This window comes from Elephas maximus, chromosome 17 (genome assembly GCF_024166365.1).
Source record: "Elephas maximus indicus isolate mEleMax1 chromosome 17, mEleMax1 primary haplotype, whole genome shotgun sequence".
NCBI classification, from domain to species: domain Eukaryota; kingdom Metazoa; phylum Chordata; class Mammalia; order Proboscidea; family Elephantidae; genus Elephas; species Elephas maximus.
In genome coordinates this window covers 76,284,780-76,306,721 of record NC_064835.1, presented here as the reverse complement: position 1 = coordinate 76,306,721, position 21,942 = coordinate 76,284,780, and the positions used below count along the sequence as shown (strand labels likewise).

Sequence of the window (21,942 nt, the reverse complement as noted above, 5' to 3'; positions counted from 1 at the left end):
TATCAGGGGAAGCCATTCTCTACCTATAAAGCAGCAACTTAAAATTCATGTCGAAAGTAATATCACTGAATTGTGCATGTAAAAAAGTATTGAAGTGGCAATTTTCTGTTTTATATATAAAATATACATACATATATATATGTTATCTGTATATATACCCAAAAAACCCATTGCCATCGAGTCAATTCCGACTCATAGCAACCCTATAGGACAGAGTAGAACTGCCCCATAGGGTTTCCAAGGAGCGTCTGGTGGATTCAAACTGCTGACCTTATGGTTAGCAGCCGTAGGACTTAACCACTACACCACCAGGGTTTCCAATATATATAAAATATGTATAAATATGTATGTTGTATATATTTACATATATATAAAGCATTTGGCTGCTAACCAAAAGGTTAGCAGTTCAAACCCACCAGCCCCTTCTAGGGAGAAAGATGTGGCAGCCTGCTTTCTTAAAGCCTTGGAAACACTATGGGGCAGTTCTACTCTGTCCTAGAGGGTCACTAGGAGTTGAAATTGAATCAACAGCAATGGGTTTGTTATATATATATATATATATATATATATATATATATATATATATATATATATATATATATATATATATCTCAAATGTATATACCTATATATATAAAATGAAATTGAATTATAATATTACATATAATATTATATATTTAAAAAATAAAAACAAGCCTGTTGCCATTGAGTTGATGCCGGCTGGTGTATTTGAACTGCTGACCTTTCGGTTAGCAGCCGTAGCTCTTAACAAGCATGCCATCAGGGCCTGCCATCTAACATGTTATCTGTCCCTTGCACTGTCACATTGTCTGCAAATCAGTTTTTTTCTGTACAAAAGAAAAATAAATCATTTTTGATTTTTCAATTTTGTTAACAATTTCAAAATTAAGTGAAAACAGAGGGGGTCATCAAGAAGCATAAGAAAATGTCTGGCCTCTTGTTTTCTTCATGTTTTTTTTTTTTTTTTTTTTTGGTCTGGTCTATAACACAACAGTTCTCTTACTACAAAACCAATATTCATTATGGAATATTTGGAAAATAGAAAAGCGCAAACAGTAAAATAAAGATGCCCTTTTTTGTGTGATGATTATCACACAAAAAATATGTCTTTGTAAAACACTACCCAGGCGATTTTAGCTCTCTTTTACAATTACCCACGCTTATAATGTTGGCATATATATTTTCAGACTTTCTCCTAGGTGTATGTATTTAGTTCTTAGCAAAAAATAGGGTCATGGTAGTAAAATAAATCATGACATGTCCACATAATCGATGCGATAACTACGGTTTTATATCCTACTTTTTTTCATTTGAAAATAATTATCAAGTCCATTAAATAAATTACGGTACATTCATGCAATGGAATGCCCTGACGCAGCTGTTAAAGGCGCGAGGGAGACCTGTGTGTTGGTCGCTGAGCGATCTCCAAGCTAAAGTAAGTGGAAAAAGCAAGCTGCAGCACAGTGTGAGGAGCGTGCTGCCATTTGCGTATTTTTAAAAATGATGTAGGTGTGTGCACAGATCTGTATGTGTGTGCATGTGTATACCCTCTGCCGTCGAGCCGATGCCTGCTCATAGCGACCCCATAGGGTTTCCAAGACTGTAAGTCTCTGTGGAAGCCGACTGTCACATCTTTCTCCCAATGAGCTGCTGGTGGTTTCAAACCACCAACGTTTCAGTTCGCATTCGCTCACTTTAACCACTGCACCACCATGTGTAGTCACATACATATGTGGAATATTTTTGTATTTCTGGCAGGCTGAATAAGAAATGGTTGCTTGGAGAACTAGGACACTGGAGGCCAAGGCTGGAATTTGTTTTTTAAATTTAATTTGAACATTTCCATTATAATTCTCATTATGGTGGCACAACACTTAAATGCTCGACTGCTAACCGGAAGGTTGACAGTTTGAACCCACCCAGCAGCTCTGCAAGCAGTCTGCTCCCATAAAGATTACAGCCTAGAAAACCCTCTGAGGCAATTCTGCTCCGTCACATGGGGTCTCTATGAGTCAAAATTGACTCGATGGGACCTAACAGCAACAACATATCATTTTTAAAGATGAGTATATTCCATTGAGCAGACAATGCCATCATTTAACAAATCTTCATCTGTCGTACAGTTGTTTCTAGTTTTTCTCTACTTGATAAAGCAGTGACGAACATCCTCAGAGCTCAATATTTGTGTACATCTTTGACTTTCCTAGAATAGACTCCTAGAGGAGGCATTGTTAGGCCTCGGGCATGCAAGATTCAAAGCTTTTGCTATTTGATAGGAATTGGCAAGCTATAAATTTATGTCCCCACCAAAAATGAGAAAGTACCTAGTTCCCTGCATGCTGGTCAACACCATGAGTTGGCTTTATTTTCATCTTTGCTAATTTGAAAGATAGGAGGGAATAAAAGGGTAAAAAAAAAAAAAAGTATTTTCTTGTTGAAAATTGTATTTCTATGATTACTAGTCGGGTCGAAATTTTAAAATATATTTAATGACAATTTGCTCTTTTTCTTTTGTGAGTTGCTGATTTTTACCTGTTTTTCTCTTCAGGTATTTCTTCTTTCAATTTTTTAAAGAGTTTTATATAGTAAAGATATTATGCTATTCTCTCTCATATACCCTGCAATTATTTTTCTAGTTTATTTGCCATTTTGTTTTATTTCTGTTGTTTTTCACATGAAGAATTTAGTTTTTCTATAGTCAGATCTTTGTTATCGTATTGTGAAAGAACTTCCCCAGCCCAAGATTAAACATTATTTATATTTTCTTCTTCTATATTCAAGTGTTTAAAAAAAAATTAAATCCTTAATCCTTATTGAATTAATTTTGACATAGTGAGTTAGATCACTAACTTTGTTTTTCTTCTAATGGTTAGCCAATTTTAATTGCGTTTTCTAATAGATTTTTCCTGGTATGTGGAAAAGCCAATGACTAATATGTATTTATTTAAAAATTGGCAATCTTATCCAAACTCTTATTTATCCTAATTTTTAGTTGCCACACTGTTTTTCTAGGTAGAAAATTGATTACCTTTCTTTCCAGTATTTATACCTCTTGTTTCTTTTTATTTTGTTATTTCTTGGCTGTAATTTCCAGACCAGTGTTAAATAATCATGCGAATATTCTAGTATTTTCCTCATTTATGAAATCTAAACTGGTATTTTCTTTTTATTTTTTTATGTTGTTGTTGTCGTCAGGTGCCATCAAGTCGACTTTGACTCATAGCGACCCCATGTACAATAGAACGAGATGCTGCCTGGCCATTTGCCAAATTTAAAACCTATTTTTGATATTTTACTGTTGTGAAAACTCTGGCTGATAGGAAGATGTCAGTGTAATGGATTGAATTGTGTCCCCAAAAAATATGTGTTAGCTTGGTTAGGCCATGTGTGGTTGTCTTCCATTTTGTGATTTTTCTATGTGTTATAAATTATAATCTCTACCTGTGGCTAAAAGAATTAGGGTGGGATGTAACACTCTTGCCCAGGTCGCATCCCTGATCCAATGTTAAGGGAGTTTCCCTTGGGTGTGGCCTGCACTGCCTTTTATTTATCTTACAAGAGATAAAAAGAAAGGGAGGCAAGCAGAGAGCTGGGGACCTCATACCACCAAGAAAGCAGCACTGTGAGCAGGGTGCGTCCTTTGGACCCGGGGTCCCTGCACCTGAGAAGCTCCTCAACCGGGGGAAGATTGAGGACAAGGACCTTCCTTCCTCCAGAGCCAACAGAGAGAGAAAGCCTTCCCCTGGAGATGACGCCCTGAATTTGGACTTTTAGCCTGCTTTACCGTGAGGAAATAAATTTCTCTTTGTTAAAGCCATCTACTTGCGGTATTTCTGTTACAGCAGCGCTAGATGACTGAGACAGTCGGTTACCTTTCTGAGTGCATAATTGGCCAAGTCTTATGGTCCTCTCTTTGGCTGAATCTTGAGTTAATGAGTGTGCTCACGACTCCTCTGCTTGTGAGCTTGTGAGGTGAGCAAGACAAGAGATTAAAGTGGCGTTGTCTGTTCATCTCTCTAAAGCCAATCTGCCACTTTGGTCCTAGCGTGTATCAGAAAAGCCCAAACACTCTAATGATGGAGCATTTGCTAGAAGGAAACCCTTCTAAGTATTATTCTCTAGCCCGATAATCAATTGCCTGTATGTAACATGTGAAAAGGTATGATTACCTTACAAAGCCTATCGTGTTTCTCTGACCTTGGATATCAGTTGGAAAAAGAAATATTCCAAAGTTGCAAATCATTTTGCTGTTTCTTTGTTTTTAAAAAAGCTGGGAAACTGGGAGTGAGGACAGAGAAAACAAACGCTATGATGACCCTCAAACTCTACCCTATACTCAGGAGACAATAAGAGGGAGAAGGGGTTTGGAACAAACCTTGTGGGCATTCCCAGTACAGATTCCCACCCTTGCCTTTCCCTCTCTTGTGTTTTCTGAAAGGTGTATGTAGTTCCCATTAGATCATCTTACTTTGCCCTAGATGAACACCCCAAACTGTTAGGCCACTCAGGTCACAGTGAAGAAGATTTTCTGATAATTTTATTAAGTCTACCCTGACTGGAAGACTGAAGAAGAATTGATGCCTTTGAGTTATGTTGTTGGCGAAGAATATTTAATATGCCATGGACTGCCAGAAAAAGCAAACAAGTCTACCTCAGAAGAAGTATAGCCACAATGCTCCTTAGAAGCAAGGATGGCAAGACTTCATCTCATGTACTTTGGACATGTTTTTACCAGGAGGGACGAGTCCCTTGAGAAGGACATCATGCTTGGTAAAGTAGAGGATCAGCAAAAAAGAGGATTGGATTGGCACAGTGACCACAACAATGGGCTCAAACATAGTAACAATTATGAGAATGGTGCAGGTCTGGGCATTGTTAGGTTCTGCTATACATAGGGTTGCTATGAGTTGGAACCCACTCAACAGCACCTAAAAGCAATACTACCCTGACTGAAAAAGTCCTTCTCTCTGACGCTAAAAAGAAGCTTCAAAGTCCCATAGTATTACTTTACACTAAAGTACTAAAGGTTGGCTGGAAAGGCAGATGCTACATTCAGGTCTAATAGGAGTTACCACATTTGGCTGCTCTTGATCGTCAACTCTTTAGCACACTAGATTCCCAGGTTGGCCAGCTGATCTCCTAACAGATTGTTGAGGGACAAAGGACAGGTAGGTTTAAGCAGAGAGACCTTGGAGGAGTACCACTATCTGCCCTGGGTGCTGAAGGAAGGATGGTTATAGGAAAGGGAATGGAGACGAGCCAAAGATACCTTTGGGGTAGGCACTGATTTTTCCCATGGCTGTCTCTGGTAGAGACCTCTGCCCCTCTTTATACTGTTGCAGCTTGGTTGTCTCTTTTTTCCCTGGTTCCTCTCTGGTCATTCACCCTTTTGTCCTCCATCTCTTCTCAGTCTTTCTCTCTCTCACCCACCCCTCCTTTCCACATGATCCTATAGCTTGTCTCTGAGGCTCTGGGCATTTGTGACAGATATCCTGGGTATTTTCTTTCCTCGTTGCTTTACACCTCTTCTTTTCTCCTTCCGTCTCCTTCCACTTTGTGCATTTATGCCTGGTATTGTCTGATATACCAAAGAATTTAAGAGGGTTATTCAAAGCTTTATGCACCCACACCTCTAAGTAAATAGAGCTGAGCTGGATTATTGTTTTGTTCTTTGACGCAACCAGAGCATTAAAACGTTTTATACTTTGGTGACTTTATTTTCATACGATGTATTTTTATTTCACTCAACAAATAACAAGAACACAAATTTTCAAACACCAACTGTGTTGTGAATTGACACACTTTTCCATTTGAGAATCTTCGCAGCCATAATCCAAGAGAGTGAAGGAGACCCATGGGTGAAGATGTAAGGGTTGACTATTTTTTGTATGTCACATACCTGAGTGGATAATAAACCAAAAGTGGTAACGTAAAATCCTTTCTTTGCCTCAACAATACTGACCAGCCTCCTTCTTTTCTTTTTCTTTTTTTGTTGTGTATGTATGTCCGTGTGCTTGTGTACATGGTGGGCTCCAAAACTTTCAGGATGAAATTTTGACTGTGATCAGAAGAGTCGATGATAACTGGGCAGAAGGAATGCTGGGAGACAAGATTGGAATTTTTCCTCTCCTGTATGTGGAGGTAAGGTCATAGCCTTCGGAACTCACTTCCATTTTGCCATTACCGTTTGTTTTACCAGAGGAGGGGAGGCCTGATCTTGGAGCTCCATCTCTAAGAGAGAAAGAGGCAATCCCACAATAATCTAAAGTCATATAGCTGTTGCATAAGAGTTTTGACTCAGACCACCATGTTAACGCTATGAACGTTGCGGTGGCCAGAGTTTTGCGTGGACCTGTCATGGGCCCGGCTACACCTTATCTCGACATGTGGAAATGTAGGCAAGGGGCCTGTGCCGAGCCTTCTCCATTTTCTCCCAAGAAACTAGAGGGCCCGGCGACAGTGGCATCCCTTTTTCCAGGGCTTTCCCAAGTACTGCTACTCTCCACACCCCCAAAACCAGAGGAACAAGTTCAAACCCAAAGGCAGCCTTTTCCTCTGACACTGCAAAGAGATCTGAATCCAAAGCCTGCTGTGTCCCCTAGAGGAAAAAGCTTTTGGGCCATTTGCAAAGTCCTCCTAGGAACCTGGATTGTTGGGCAACTGATCCAGCTGAGAGTCGTTAAAGGGAAGATGATGTGAGGCTAATGGTTGGGGTTAATTTAGGACCTATTAATTTCCTGTCTCCTTTCTGTACCTAAGAAGCACTAGGTTTCTAGGTGGTAATTTTAGACAATTGCCAAATGGGATACATCTTAGAACTTTTAAGTTTTAAATACCTGTTTACCCTGGCCTCTTTGCCTGTATGTAAGAGTGTTCACCTTCTGACAGTGTGCGTTCACTCTTTGACAGTGCAAGTCCACGCCTGCACGTTCATGAGCTGCACCATTCTAGGTCACATGCTTTTGTCCTATAACCACCAGAGGTATCCCATAATAATAGTTTGAGCTAATGTGTACTGAGTGCTTGTTGTGTGCCAAAGGCTTCTAAGTACTTACTCATTTAATCTTCTCGACAATCCTAGGATATAAAAACTATTAATATCTCCACTTTACAGATAGGGTAAGAGAGGCACAGAAAGGTTATGTAGCTTTCCCAAGGTCACACAGCGGATAAGTGGCAGAGTGGGGATTTGAACACAGGCATTTGGCTCTAGACTAGAGTTCACTCTCTTAGCCCTTCACTCTCCTGCCCCCACATCATCTCCCACTAACAAACTGCAGTTTACATCAGCTTAGGGTAAAGCTCCACAGAGCCTGCCTGCCTGCCTGCCTCCTTACCTCCTGCTTGATCCAAACCCAAACCTGTTGCCATCGGGTCAATTCCCAGTCATAGCGACCATATAGGACAGGGTAGAGCTGCCTCATAGGATTTACAAAGAGTGGCTGGTAGATTCAAACTGCCGACCTTTGATTAGCAGCCAAGCTCTTAACCACTACACCACCGGGGCTCCTCCTACCTGGCAGTACATCTTAAAATCTTAAGAGTCGTACGAGAGAAGGAGCCAGTAGGTGACATGACTAGCTTTGCCCTGTTACCCACCTACCCAAGCAGTGATTAGGTGCCAGTAGATGTTTGTTAAAAACGCCTGATGATTCTCTGTTGCCTAGAGTATAAAACCCATTTTAACAGAGTATAAAATGCGTGGCATTCAATGCTTCTCGCAATTTGACTCTAATCTGTTGTTCCAGCCTCATTTCTTGTCATTTCTTCTCCCTTCCCCCGAAGATTCTGGGCCAGTGGTTCTCTCACATTTATTCTGGATAAGTTGCCCAGACTGATATCTTCCCCTAACAGCACAAGGTGACAACAGCACGTGCAGAGTACCCTCTCTCTGTTACATTTGTACTCGTCACAATTCCACTAAACACCTTGTAAGTTCCCATCTATTTGGGCATTTTCTTCAGGTCCCAGGGGAGTGTTCTTATCAGTCCATGTGGAGACTGCCCCTTAAGATCAAAGAACTTAATGCATGCATTCCACTTGCTGTGTTAGTCCAGAAGTCAAAAATCTGAGCTCACAGGCTTTTTTAGGAACTTTTCTCCCCAGGAAGAATCCTAAAGGAATCTCCAAAGAAATGTACAAGAATGTTCCTAGAACCTTTATTATGATAGTCCAAATTGGAAAAACTCAAATTTATATCAATAATGGAATGGTTAGATAAATTCTGGTACATGCATATAATGGAATACTTCCAGCAATGGCAATAACGAAATACTACTACATGTAAAAGCAAGGGTGAATCTCACACATTTTTGAGTGAAAGAAGCCAGATACAAAGGAGTACACTCTGTATGATTTTTTTTTTTTTTTAAGAAGTTCAAAAACAAAACTACTCTGTGGTGATAGAATCAAAGCAGTACTTACTTTGGGCAATATTGGCTGGAAAGGGGAGGCTTCTGGGTTGCTGGAAATGTTTTATATCTTGATCATGGGGATGGTTACACCTATGTATGTGTCTTAGTCATCTAGTGCTGCTGTAACAGAAGGACCACAAGTGGATGGCTTTAACAAAGAGAAGTTCATTCTTTCACAGTCCAGTGGGCTAGAAGTCCTGATTCAGGGTGCCAGCTCCAGGGAAAAGCTTTCTCTCTCTGTCTGCTCTGGAGGAAGGTCCTTGTCATCAGTCTTCCCTTGGCCTGGGAGCATCTCAGTGCAGGAAGCTCAGGTCCAAAGGACACACTCTGCTGCCTGTGCTGCTTTCTTGGGGTATGAGGTCCCCCTGTCTCTCTGCTTGCTTCTCTCATTTATATCTCAAAAGAGATTGGCTTAAGACACTATCTCATCTTGTAGATCTCAATATAGCTGCCTCTAATCGGTCTCATTTTTTTTTTTTTTTTTTTTTACGTGATAGTGATAGGATTTACAACACATAGGAAAATCTCATCAAATGACAACATGGTGGACAATCACACAATACTGGAAATCATGGCCTAGCCAAGCTGACACATATTTTTGGGGGACACAATTCAATCCATGGTAGTATGCAGTTGTAGAATGCTGTACACTTAAGATTTGTGTGCTTTCTTTTTGAAAGCTACAGTTTAAAAAGTTAAGACAATCTTACAAGGAACCCTGATGCAGGTAAAATTAGCTCCTCTGTGCTTTAAACGTGGGGTAGTGGTTAAGTGTTTGGCTGCCATGACCAGAAGGTCAGCAGTTCAAATCCACCAGCCCCTCCTTGGAAACCCTATGGGCAGTTCTGTTCTGCCCTATAGGGTCGTATGTGAGTTGGAAACGACTCAATGGCAGTGGGGTTTTCTGCTTAAAGGCCTTTCACCAGTATGAACGCTTAAGCTTCATCAAGGAGGCCAAGAGTTTGGAACGGGGTTTGAAAACTAATCAACAGAGCATTTTGTATTTGCTGAGCCCACAGACATATTCAGACTGATGAGTTTGGCCACATCTGTGGCCTTCTATGGCTTGATTGCCTAATTACTGGAGAAGGTTGGTTGAAATTCTCCCCGTTCAAGGAATGTGAGGAAGCCTCCTTCATTTTGCCTCTCCAGCGGCCCTTCATGACCCACACCTCCGCTCACAGGCCCTGCCTCTGCTCCTGGATGCAAACTCCTCCTGCCCTTCTCCATTTCCCCTGCAACAGGAGGGCGCTGCAGGGTCAGGGACCTTCTCTTGTCTTCAGTAGCAATGGCAGCGCTTGGCCCAAAGCAAACTTACAGCAAGGGCCTCACCTTCTTTTCTCTCCATCCAATTTCCTGGCATCTGGTAAAGCCTGTAGCAGCCTCATAGAGCGCAAGATACTACGTAATTGCTCTTGGAGACTTGCTGCCCAAAACCACTTGCTGTCTGAGATATTGTTGAATAAACTGCTAGGCACCTTGGTTTCTGCAACACTGAAGGTGAAGAAGCCCAAGAAGGCTGTTTTCTGAGTCTGTGTTCTGCTATTTATATATTAATTCTCTGTTGAAGAGCTTGAGGTACATGACAAAGTCCATTCCTCTCACCCCATACATACTCTTAAGAGGCAGATCCTGGTGGATCGTGAACTTTACAATTTAGCCCAGCCTGTCTTCCCAATAAGGAGCCCCGGTGGTACAGTGGTTAAAGAGCTCAGCTGCTAACCAAAAGGTCAGCAGTTTGAGCCCACCAGCCACTCGGTGGGTCAGTAAAGACGTACAGTCTTGAAAACCCTATGGGGGAGTTCTACTGTGTCCTGCAGCGGCACTATGCATCAGAATCGACTTGACAGCAGTAGGTTTGGGTTGGGTTTGGTCTTCCCTGTGGGAGGCCAACCAACCGTTTGAGATGAGACTCAGTCAAGGGGTAAGAATTTTCACAGGATTTGTATTAGATGCAGACTGGTATTCCAGGGGAGACATGTTGGATTTCCGTTTTCCGCTGCTGTTCAATCAGAGAGCTCAGTATTAGAAATGGCAGTACATCTGGAGCATTGCTTATATCCCTGGAAGAAGAGCATGGTGCTTGTGAAGAAATGCAGCCAAATACGTTGACCTTTAATTGGTGGCATACCTTAACTAATACTTCTCATAAAACTAAATTACGAAGAGGTTTCCTCCTCCAGGAGGAAGCATATCCATTAGAGAACAATTTGTTCACAGAGCCTTCAGTTCCAGGCATGACTTGAAGCAATGGTACAGGGAAATCCAGGCTCTCAGAATTTTTAACCAATGGGACCATTCCACAAGAGATGAAAAGATGTTTGTGGGCAAAAGTCCTGGCTGTGAATTCCAGCTCTACCATGTGCTCACTCCTCTCCTAGCCCCAGTTTCCCCATTGTTTCAAGGCCGATCATGATGGGTGACCAACATTGAATCCTTAAGAAATAAATGAGAAAGTGCCTGTGAACTAAACAGCCCTATACAAACACTGATTATTTCTTTGCTCTGGGTTTAGCCTAGTGGGGATGGTGAGACAAAATGGTATAAACATCCTTAGGGAGCTGGCTTGGACTTTCTTCTTCTAGAAACCTGTCTCCAGAAATATATTTCCTGATATACTTTAGAAATAATCCTTTCACCCTTGCTGTCCACACCTCCCCACCAAATGTCCACCTAGTAAATGGGTCAGTGAACATCAGTCCACATCAGTGACCACCAGGCCGGCACTAAATCTGCCTAAATCTTGCTCATCCGAAGAATCCTCCTCACCACTCATGTGTGGCTTTTCTTCCCCCAAATCCTTTGACATTCCTTATTTCTTTTCCAGCTCCTGTTCCTGTTTCTCCTACCTATAACCCCTTGTCCTTTTCTTCCCATGAGTAGTGATGAAACTGTCATACTCCAGTTGCCACCATCAAAGCTGGACTCATGGCAAGTCTCATTAACACCTGTTCATTCATTCAGCTAACTACCTGTACAGTGTCCACTGGCAGGGAGCTAGGGCTGAGCTTGCACTGACGTCTACTCAACGCACAAAGAGCAAAGGTGGGGGAAGCACAGAGGACTTGTAAAACATGGCTCTTGCCCTTGAGGAACTTTCAGACTATTGGCTAGGAGAAGAATCTAACCAAAATACACAGACTTAACCTTCCTTCTATTTCTTTAGCCCTTTGAGGAGCAGGATAATTTGTCATCATTTTGATTTTTCAGCATGCACTCGTTCTAATGGAAATGAGATTGATTCAATCTGAAAGAAATTACTTGGACACAGGAGGGGCAGGAGAGCACGTCCCCCTAATCATGTGAAGGCTGTCAGTGCTGATTGCAGTATTTAAAATGAGCCATTGAAGAAGACATGTGAAACCGCTCTATTCATTTGACTGAGTCCTGGGCCCTGCCTCTGCCTTTCAACAGTGACCACCCTGACTTTGAAAGCAACACATGAACATGTATAAAAAGGACCTGCCAAGCTGAGCTCATTCTCCCTTTTGATTCTCCTTGAACCTTGTCGCCAAGACGGGCATGCTTAGGGTCTGCCATTAACATGGCCTTCAGAGATAATCCCAGGAGCACAAGGCCCATTCCTCATTAATATGTACTTCATGAGGTAGTTATGGGAGCTCTGGTGGTGCAGTGGTTAAGAGCTTGGCTGCTAACCAAAAGGTCAGCAGTTTGAATCCATCAGACACTCTTTAGAAACAATATGGGGCAGTTCTACTCTATCCAATAGGGTAGCTATGAGTCAGAACCAACTCGATGGCAATGGATTTGGTGTTTTTTTGTTTGCTTTTTTTGGTAGTTGTGAGGGCTAAAGAAAATAACCAAGCATACAGACAAAGCTTGGCACAAGGTGGGCTTGACAGTGCTATTTCCTGTAGTTTCTGTGTTTGTTAAATGAATAACTGCTCGTTTGTTCATTCATGTATTTAGTAAAAATTTTTGTGTCAGCCCTTAGCATTTAACATATTTGACCTTGCATGGCTGAATATTTTTTCACAAGTATTCATTTTACCTCCTAAGCTCGGGTGTAAGCTTTTTGAAGGCAGGGCTATTTCTATGCAGACACCACAGTACCTGCCTTGGTTTACTGCACAGAGTAATGTTTGCTGTTGAATAATTGTATGGGTATTCGAAGTGTAGACATTCGAAGCATAGGTGACAGGAGAGTGTTATGGATTTAATTGTGTCCCCCAAAAATGTATATCAACTTAGCTAGGCCAGATTCTCAGTATTGTGTAGTTGTCTACTATTTTGTGATCTGATGTGATTATCCTACATCTTGTAAATCCTAACCTCTATGATATTAATGAGGCAGGATCAGAGACAGTTATGTTAATGAGATAGGACTCAATCTACAGGATTAGATTGTATCTTGAGTCAATCTCTTTTGAGATATAAAAGAGAGAATTGAGCAAAGAAGAAAGGGACCTCATACTAACAGAAAAAAGGAGCCAGGAGTGGAGCACTTCCTTTGGACCTGAGGTCCCTGCACTGAGAAGCTCCTAGATCAGGGGAATATTGATGACAAGGACCTTCCCCAAGTGTTGACAGAGAGAGAAAGCCTTCCCTTGGAGCTGGTGCCCTGAATTCAGACTTCTAGCTTCCTAAACTGTGAGAGAATAAGCTTCCATTCCCTGAAGCCATCCACTTGTGGTGTTTCTGTTAGATAGAGCAGCACTAGATAACTAAGGCAGAGAGGTAGTTTGCTTGAAAGCTGCTACAAAGGTTGGTTGAGGGAATCGGCCTCAGTCTGAAGGGAGAGCCAGAGACAGGACGCAGGGCTGTGTTCTGCCTTTTCTGTGCTGTGTCTTGATTGATGACTTGCCTGGGAACATGGGAGGCATGTTAACAAGTTTGCAAATGATGCTTGACTTAGTGAGAAGAACCACTGCACGCTGGCCAGAATCAAGATCCTGAAGACCTTACTAGGCTGAACACATGATCGAAACCAATGATGAAATGTAATGAGTACAAATGTCAAGTTCTGCCTTTACATTCAAAAATCTGTTGTTCAAATAGAGTAATGGGGAGACCTAAGTCACCAACAGTTGATAAAGGAAAGACCTCCAACCCCTGAAAACTGCTGCCCTGAGATAATCTTTAAACTTCAAACCGAAAATTTCCCAGAAGTCTTCTTAAACCAAACAGTAGTTTACTTAACCAGTAAAAAATGTCTGCCTTGAGTACTATGCTCTTTTAAGAACTACGTACATGGGATCAAAATGACAACAGCAACTTGAAAGATTAGATAGGAACCTTAGGGGGACGTGAATTTATGTTAATGGTGAAAGAACAACTCAGAGAAGGAGGGTGAGAATGGTTGCACAACTCAAAATATGTAATCAGAGCTACTAAATGGTACAAGTAGAAACTGTTTGTTTTGCTATTTTGCTGTATATATTCTCAACAACAAAATAAATGGAAAAAAAAAAAAACTCCGAAGTTGCTCAATAATATAATGGTGCTGTGAGTTGATATCAACTCGACAGCACAAAACAACATATTTATATGGAGTAAAATATTTTAAAATGTGTATGTATGTGAAGAGGAACCCTGGTGGCACAGTGGTTAAGTGCTTAGCTGCTAACCGAAAGGTTGGCAGAACGAACCTCCCAGCTGCTCTGTAGAAGAAAGATGTGGCAATCTGCTTCCATAAAAATTTACAGCCTTGGAAACCCTATGGGGCAGTTCTACGTTGTCCTATAGGGTCCCTATGAGTCAGAATCAACTCCATGGCAGTGGGTTTGGTTTTTGGTTTATGTAAGTGAATGGATACCTATATAGACCTATGTATGCATGACTCAGAGGAGAGAAGAGTCACACAGGGCCCGTAAGTATTTTGCTGCATTTCAATTCGGCTGTGGGAGAAAAGATCACTAGCTGTTCCCTAAGGGAAGGTTTCATTACCATCATGTATTTGATTGGAGCTGTAGCTATTCCAGGCATTTTACATTAATTGTCTGTGTTTATTTGAACAACTTTTCTTTGAGGGTTATGGGTAAGAGATGATTATCCCTGTTTGGCTGATAAGAAATGTGAAGCCAGAAGGGTGATGGCATCAGGCATTGGACTTCCCAGGGAAGTAATGACAGAGCCACAGGGGCTCTGCTGGCCTGACCCCAGTCCTGGGCTCTTTGAACAGCATATGGGCAGGCAAACATTGAAAATGGGGAAGGGGCAGTTTCTTGACTTGCAAAGGAGGAATGGCTCGGTTCTATTGGAACGATGTAATGCCTTGGTGCTCTTCTGGAAATAAAACATTTAACTTCTCTTTCCAGGTAACCTGGAAAGGCCTTGTTTTCTTCAGTGTATATACACATATGGATAGAGTTGGTCTAAGATGGAAAAGGTTGCAGCATGTAGTGAACCATGGGTCAGTGACGACCTTGGCTTGACTCAGACATGGGGAGTGGAAGTGGAGGGGCACAGATGAATTGAAGGAGCCTTCTGGTAATGTGCTGAGGGGCTGATACTTCAAAGAAAGCACCATAGCACTACTGGATTTAATAAGACAATCCCAGGATCTAGAGAAGAGAAAGGGCAGTACAATTTTCTTAGATTTTCTGCAAGCATGTCTATGTGAAGAGACGATATCATGATGCCCTGGCTGGTTGCTCCCAGACTTGCTGCAGACATCTGTAACTCTCCCCACTCTCCCTCAGCTACCCTGTGTAGAGATCCAAGAATTCCTAGGTTTCTTTTCTGTGACTTGTCAACTCCATTGCTTTGGGAATAGAGGCAAAATAGGCAGAATTTTAGTGGTGACAAGTTATACTTTATTCATCCACCTGGCCCATGGTGAATGGGAAGGAGATGGGCTTTGAGGGGACATCTGGGTCTTGGATGCTGCAACAGGTCAGGTCCAGGGTAGAGGTGGAAGCTTGAGTAGAAATTCTCTGGTGGCCTCCTACCTGGTGGTAACCCCAGTGAGAAAAGTCCTGAGGCCTGAACAGGCATTTTCAAATGTGTCTGCAGTAGCAGCAGCAGGAGGCACTTTGCTGACCGCCATATTCCACATTTGGAAAGCTGTGTCGTGTACGGGCCATGGCAGCAGGCGGAGGAGGAGCCAGGCCTGCCGTTCTGTCCTCCTGGAGCTGTGCACCCACATAAGTAAAGTATTCCTCAGGTGTGGCTCAGAGATGATTTGCCCAGGAACAACAGGAACAAACCAAAGTATCACCCATACTCCTTTGCCCCCAGAGCTGAATCTCCAGCCATTACAACTACCCTGAGCTACAAACTCATATCTGCAGCTGATGAAGCTTGCCAGGTGTTCTTAGCGGCACCACAGTTCTTCATGTTCCACTCTGAAGTCACCAGGACCTTCTTGCTCTTCACATCTCCTTTATTACCCATCACAGTAGAGTTTCCAAAGCCAAAAACCTGGTTCTTGTCATTTCCCCTTTCTTCTCGCTTCCCAAATCTACTCTGTCATCAGTTCCCATCAGTCTTGTCTCTGTAAATCTTAGTGAATTTGAACATTATTTAACGCGCAGCTACTATGCATGAGGAACCGGCCTTGCCATTAATACATTGGTAAAAAAAAAAAAAACAGAAAAAATTCCTTTCCTCAAGGAACATGTTTTCTAGTGTAGGGGACAGACAACAAATTATAAGCATATTATGTAATGTAAGCATGTTAAAAAGTGATATTGGCAATGGAGAAAAAATAAAACAGAAGGGACAGAAAGAATGTTGGGCAAGTGGTCCAGGAAGAGGGAACAGCCAGTGCAAAGGGCCTGGGGCAGAAATGTGCCAGGCATGCTGGGGAACAACAGGAAGGGCAGGATGGCTGGAATCAAGTGAGCAAGGGGAAGGGTAGTAGGAGGTGAAGTTTGTAAGGTAAAAGGAGTCAGAGCATGTAGGCCTTTTTAAAAACATTGACTTTTGTTTTGGGTGAAATGGGGAACCATTGAAGAGTTTTTGAACCGTTTATTTTAAGTGGATCACTCTGACTCTTGTGTTAAGCAGAGACTGGTAGGAGTGGCAAGAATGGAAGTCGCAGCCAAGTTAGGAGGCTATTGCACTCATCTGGGTAAGAGATGAGCTGGCTCAGGCCTGGATGGTAGCCACAGAAGTGGTAACAATGATTCGATGCTGGGCTCTTATAAGAGTATGGCCAACAGGATGTCCTGATGGGTTGGTTGTGAGATGTAAGACATCAAAAGGAGTCATAGATGTTCCCAGTGTTTTTGACCTGAGCAGACAGAGGAATGGAATTACCCCCTGACTGAGGTGGAGAGACGTGAGGGTGAAGTGGGTGACGGGGAGAGGCAGGCATGCAGGTCAGGAGCTCAGATCTGGGGAGATTGGGATGTCTATTAAAGAGCCACGTGGTGAAGTCAGATAGGCAAGTGGATATATGAGTCTGAAGTTCAAGACAGGGAGTCTTGGCATATAGACAGAGTTAAACACAAGAGCCTAGATCAGATCACTAAGTAAGTGAGTGTAGGCTGAGTCCTCCCTTCGTTCAGGTCTTCATCATCTGTGTCCTGGTGTCTCTTTAAAAAACTTCTTAGACTCCGACACTAGCCTTCTTCCACACTAAGCCCCCCCTCCTCCCTGTAGCCAAAGTGGTCACTCTAGAAAGTGTCTCATCCCACCCTTCTCCTCTAATCCACAACCCTCTTTCTTCCTTCCCAACCTGGACTCCTGCTGCCTCCAGGATAATGCCAAAGCCTGCCAATGCTATACAAGAACGACACAGTTCTGACTTCAGAATTTCCAGCCTCATCTCCCAGCACACCTCCCCTTTACCACACCCACATGCTCCTTATATTCTGGCCACCCAAAGGTTTTTACCATTCTCTTTGCAAACTCGAAGCTTCTATACAGCCCTGTTAAGGTTCTCTTCGCTTTACAGAACATAACTCAAATGTCCCCTCCCTCCATGAAGCCTTTCCTAGAGTTCAAACTCCATCTGCTGTGACACTTTCTTCATTTGGGGACACAAAACTTATAGTATTTTTTTTTTTTTAATCTCTTTACTCCTTCCCACTTAAACTGCAAGGCTCCCTGGGTGGTGCAAATGGTTAAGCACTTGGCTACCAGCCAAAGGGTTGGTGGTTAGGACTCACCCAAAGGCACTTCGGAGGAAAGGTCTGGCGATCTACTTTCAAAAGGTCACAGCTACTCTGCACACATGAGGTCACCGTGACTCGGAATTGGCTCGACAGCAACTGGTTTTTTGTTTGTTTCTTGTTTACTTAGGCTGTAGTCCTTCAAGTCAGGAACATTTTTTTGTTCGTTTTTAATATCTCTAGTGCTTAGAAAAGTGATGGGCACACAACAGGTGCTTAATAAATGTTTAACTGCCTGAGAGACAGCTTGTCAGGAGATTAGCAGCCCAAGAATTAGCCAAGACAAGGACTAGAAGGCAGGAGGGAAGAGGAAAGCTGGTTATAGGGAACCCAAGGTAAAGAAGGGAGACTGTTGACATGTCATGGGGTTGTTAACCAGTGTCATAAAACAATATGTGTACTAACTGTTTCATGAGAAGCTAGTTTGTTCTGTAAACCTTCATCTAAAGTACGATTTAAAAAAAAGAATTAGCGAAGAGCCAATTCTTGGATAGAGCAAAAATTCAGAGAGGTGGGGCCAAGATGGCGGACTAGGTAGACACTACCTCGGATCCCTCTTGCAACAAAGACTCGGAAAAACAAGTGAATCGATCACATACATAACAATCTACGAACCCTGAACAACAAACACAGATTTAGAGATGGAAAACGAACAAATACAGGGAAGCAGCGATTGTTTTCAGAGCCTGGAGCCAGCGTCCCAGTCAGGTAACCTTTGGCGCCTGAGTTAGGGCAGGGCGCAGGGGAGCTGACGGCTCAAACAAGGGGCACAGCCCTACCCCCCTGAACTCACCCCGGGAGGGGGCCCAGCCGGTCCGTGCGGTGGCGTGGCGACACAGCCGGTGAGAGAAGTCCCCGGGAGGAAGTGACTGGTCTTGGAGTTGGGAGAGCAGCGTCCCAGCTGGGGAATCTTGCCGCCAGGCTTTTGACTCGGCGCTGTCACGGCACAAGCACGGGGAGCTGCTCCATTCCCCTGAACTAACCCCGGGAGGGGGCCCAGCCGGTCCGCGAGAGTGGCACGACGACACCGCAGGCTGGACGAGAAGCCTCCGGGAGGCAGTGACTGATTTTGGAGCCGGAAGGGCAGCGTCCCAGCCGGGGAATCTTGCCGCCGGGCATTTGGGTGCCGTTGCGGCGCAAGCACAGAGAGCTGCTCCATTCCCCTGAACTAACCCCGGGAGGGGGCCCAGCCAGTTCGCGGAGGCGGCGCGGCTACACGGCTGGCGGAACGAGAAGTCCTGGGGAGGCAGCGACTGATTTTGGAGTCGGGAGAGCACCGTCCCAGCAGGGGAACCTTGATGTTGGGCGTGGGACTGGCAGCGGAGGATCTGACCGCGGCTTCGGTGGGCCAGATCCCCGGGGACAATCTCCACACAGCCAGCACACGTAGGTGACACGCCCCTCGGGAATCTCAGATAAAATAGTCATTCCAAGCAAGACAAGCAACTCTGGCTATATTCAGAGGTGCTACTCTCGTATCTCTCTGATCCCTCCCCCACCCTCCCCAGGCAGCTTCATTAACATTGGAATTTCCTGAGCCAGAGGGAGAACGGCTCCGGCCCCACGGCGGCTTTGCTTCCCCCCCCCCCTTTTTTTTTTGGTCTTTTCCTAACCCACTCTTCTGGCCTGAGAGAAGGAAATACAAAAAACCCAGGGACCAAAAATCCACCCTTAATTGGACTAAAAACACAGAACCAGCTACAGCCAAGCATATATGATCCAAATCTCAGACTTTCATCCTTACAGGGAACAAGGTGGTGGTTATAATCCAAAGGTAGTTCTGATAGGGATCTGACTGCATTTTTTTTTTAGCGGATTTTCTGGAAAAACTAGTTTCCCAGTGATGGCTCGGAGACAGCAGTCCATATCAAACCACATAAAGAAGCAGACCGTGACAGCTTCTACAACCCCCAAACAAAAGAATCAAAATCTTTCCCAAATGAAGATACAATTCTGGAATTATCAGATACAGAATATAAAAAACTAATTTACAGAATGCTTCAAGACATCAGAAACAAAATAAGGCAAACTGCAGAAAAAGCCAAGGAACACACTGATAAAACAGTTGAAGAACTCAAAAAGATTATTCAAGAACATAGTGGAAAAATTAATAAGTTGCAAGAATCCATAGAGAGACAGCATGTAGAAATCCAAAAGATTAACAATAAAATTACAGAATTAGACAACGCACTAGGAAGTCAGAGGAGCAGACTCGAGCAATTAGAATGCAGACTGGGACATCTGGAGGACCAGGGAATTAACACCAACATAGCTGAAAAAAAATCAGATAAAAGAATTTAAAAAAATGAAGAAACCCTAAGAATCATGTGGGACTCTATCAAGAAGGATAACTTGCGTGTGATTGGAGTCCCAGAACAGGGAGGGAGGACAGAAAACACAGAGAAAATAGTTGAAGATCTCCTGACAGAAAACTTCCCTGACATCATGAAAGACGAAAGGATATCTATCCAAGATGCTCATCGAACCCCACTTAAGATTGATCCAAAAAGAAAAACACCAAGACATATTATCATCAAACTCGCCAAAACCAAAGATAAAGAGAAAATTTTAAAAGCAGCCAGGGAGAAAAGAAAGGTTTCCTTTAAGGGAGAATCAATAAGAATAAGTTCAGACCACTCAGCAGAAACCACGCAGGCAAGAAGGGAATGAGACGACATATACAGAGCACTGAAGGAGAAAAACTGCCAGCCAAGGATCATATATCCAGCAAAACTCTCTCTGAAATATGAAGGAGAAATTAAGATATTTACAGATAAACACAAGTTTAGAGCATTTGCAAAAACCAAACCAAAGCTACAAGAAATACTAAAGGATATTGTTTGGTCAGAAAACCAATAACATCAGATACCAGCACAACACAAGGTCACAGAACAGAACATCCTGATATCAACTCAAATAGGGAAATCACAAAAACAAATTAAGATTAATTAAAAAAAAAATGCTCATAACAGGGAATCACTGAAGTCAATATGTAAAAGATCACAATAATGAAAAAGAGGGACTAAATACAGGAGGCATAGAACTGCCATATGGAGAGTGATACAAGGCGACATAGAACAATACAAGTTAGGTTTTTACTTAGAAAAATAGGGGTAAATAATAAGGTAACCACAAAGAGGTGTAACAACTCCATAACTCAAGATGAAAGCCAAGAAAAACGTAACGACTCAACAAACATAAAGTCAAACACTACGAAAATGGGGATCTCACAATTTACTAAGAAAAACGTCTCAGCACAAAAAAGTATGTGGAAAAATGAAATTGTCAACAACACAGATAAAAAGGCATCAAAATGACAACACTAAACACTTATTTATCTATAATTACGCTGAATGTAAATGGCCTAAATGCACCAATAAAGAGACAGAGAGCCTTGGACTGGATAAAGAAACACGATCTGTCTATATGCTGCCTACAAGAGACACACCTTAGACTTAGAGACACAAACAAACTAAAACTCCAAGGATGGAAAAAAATATGTCAAGCAAACAATAAGCAAAAAAGAAGAGGAGTAGCAATATTAATTTTTGACAAAATAGACTTCAGACTTAAATCCGCCACAAAGGATAAAGAAGGACACTACATAATGATAAAAGGGACAATTGATCAGGAAGACATAACCATATTAAATATCTATGGACCCAATGACAGGGCTGCAAGATACATAAATCAAATTTTAACAGAACTGAAAAGTGAGATAGACACCTCCACAATTATAGTAGGAGACTTCAACACACCACTTTCGGAGAAGGACAGGACATCCAGTAAGAAGCTCAATAGAGACACAGAAGACCTAATTACAACAATCAACCAACTTGACCTCATTGACTTATACAGAACTCTCCACCCAACTGCTGCAAAGTATACTTTTTTTTCTAGCGCACATGGAACATTCTCTAGAATAGAGCACATATTAGGTCATAAAACAAACCTTTGCAGAATCCAAAACATCGAAATATTACAAAGCATCTTCTCAGATCACAAGGCAATAAAACTAGAAATCAATAACAGAAAAACTAGAGACAAGAAATCAAATACTTGGAAACTGAACAATACCCTCCTGAAAAAAGACTGGGTTATAGAAGACATCAAGGAGGGAATAAGGAAATTCATAGAATGCAACGAGAATGAAAATACTTCCTATCAAAACCTCTGGGACACAGCAAAAGCAGTGTTCAGAGGCCAATTTATATCGATAAATGCACACATACAAAAAGAAGAAAGAGCCAAAATCAGAGAACTGTCCCGACAACTTGAACAAATAGAAAGTGAGCAACAAAAGAATCCATCAGGCACCAGAAGAAAACAAATAATAAAAATTAGAGCTGAACTAAATGAATTAGAGAACAGAAAAACAATCGAAAGAATTAACAAAGCCAGAAGCTGGTTCTTTGAAAAAATTAACA

The 21,942-nt window shown here is 42.4% G+C and overlaps 1 protein-coding gene across 4 annotated transcripts in view; it reads left to right on the top strand.

Annotated features, from left to right (window-relative positions):
- SH3RF3 (SH3 domain containing ring finger 3) overlaps positions 1 to 21,942 on the top strand; it is a 493,237-nt gene that overhangs the window by 299,028 nt on the left and 172,267 nt on the right. For 3 of the 4 annotated variants that reach the window (XM_049856613.1, XM_049856612.1, XM_049856615.1), the window contains exon 3: positions 6,067 to 6,162. The exons of the other annotated variant lie outside the window; for it this stretch is intronic. In XM_049856613.1, coding sequence (XP_049712570.1) covers positions 6,067 to 6,162 — 96 coding nt within the window. The remainder of the gene's footprint in view (positions 1 to 6,066; positions 6,163 to 21,942) is intronic. 4 annotated transcript variants of the gene reach the window in all.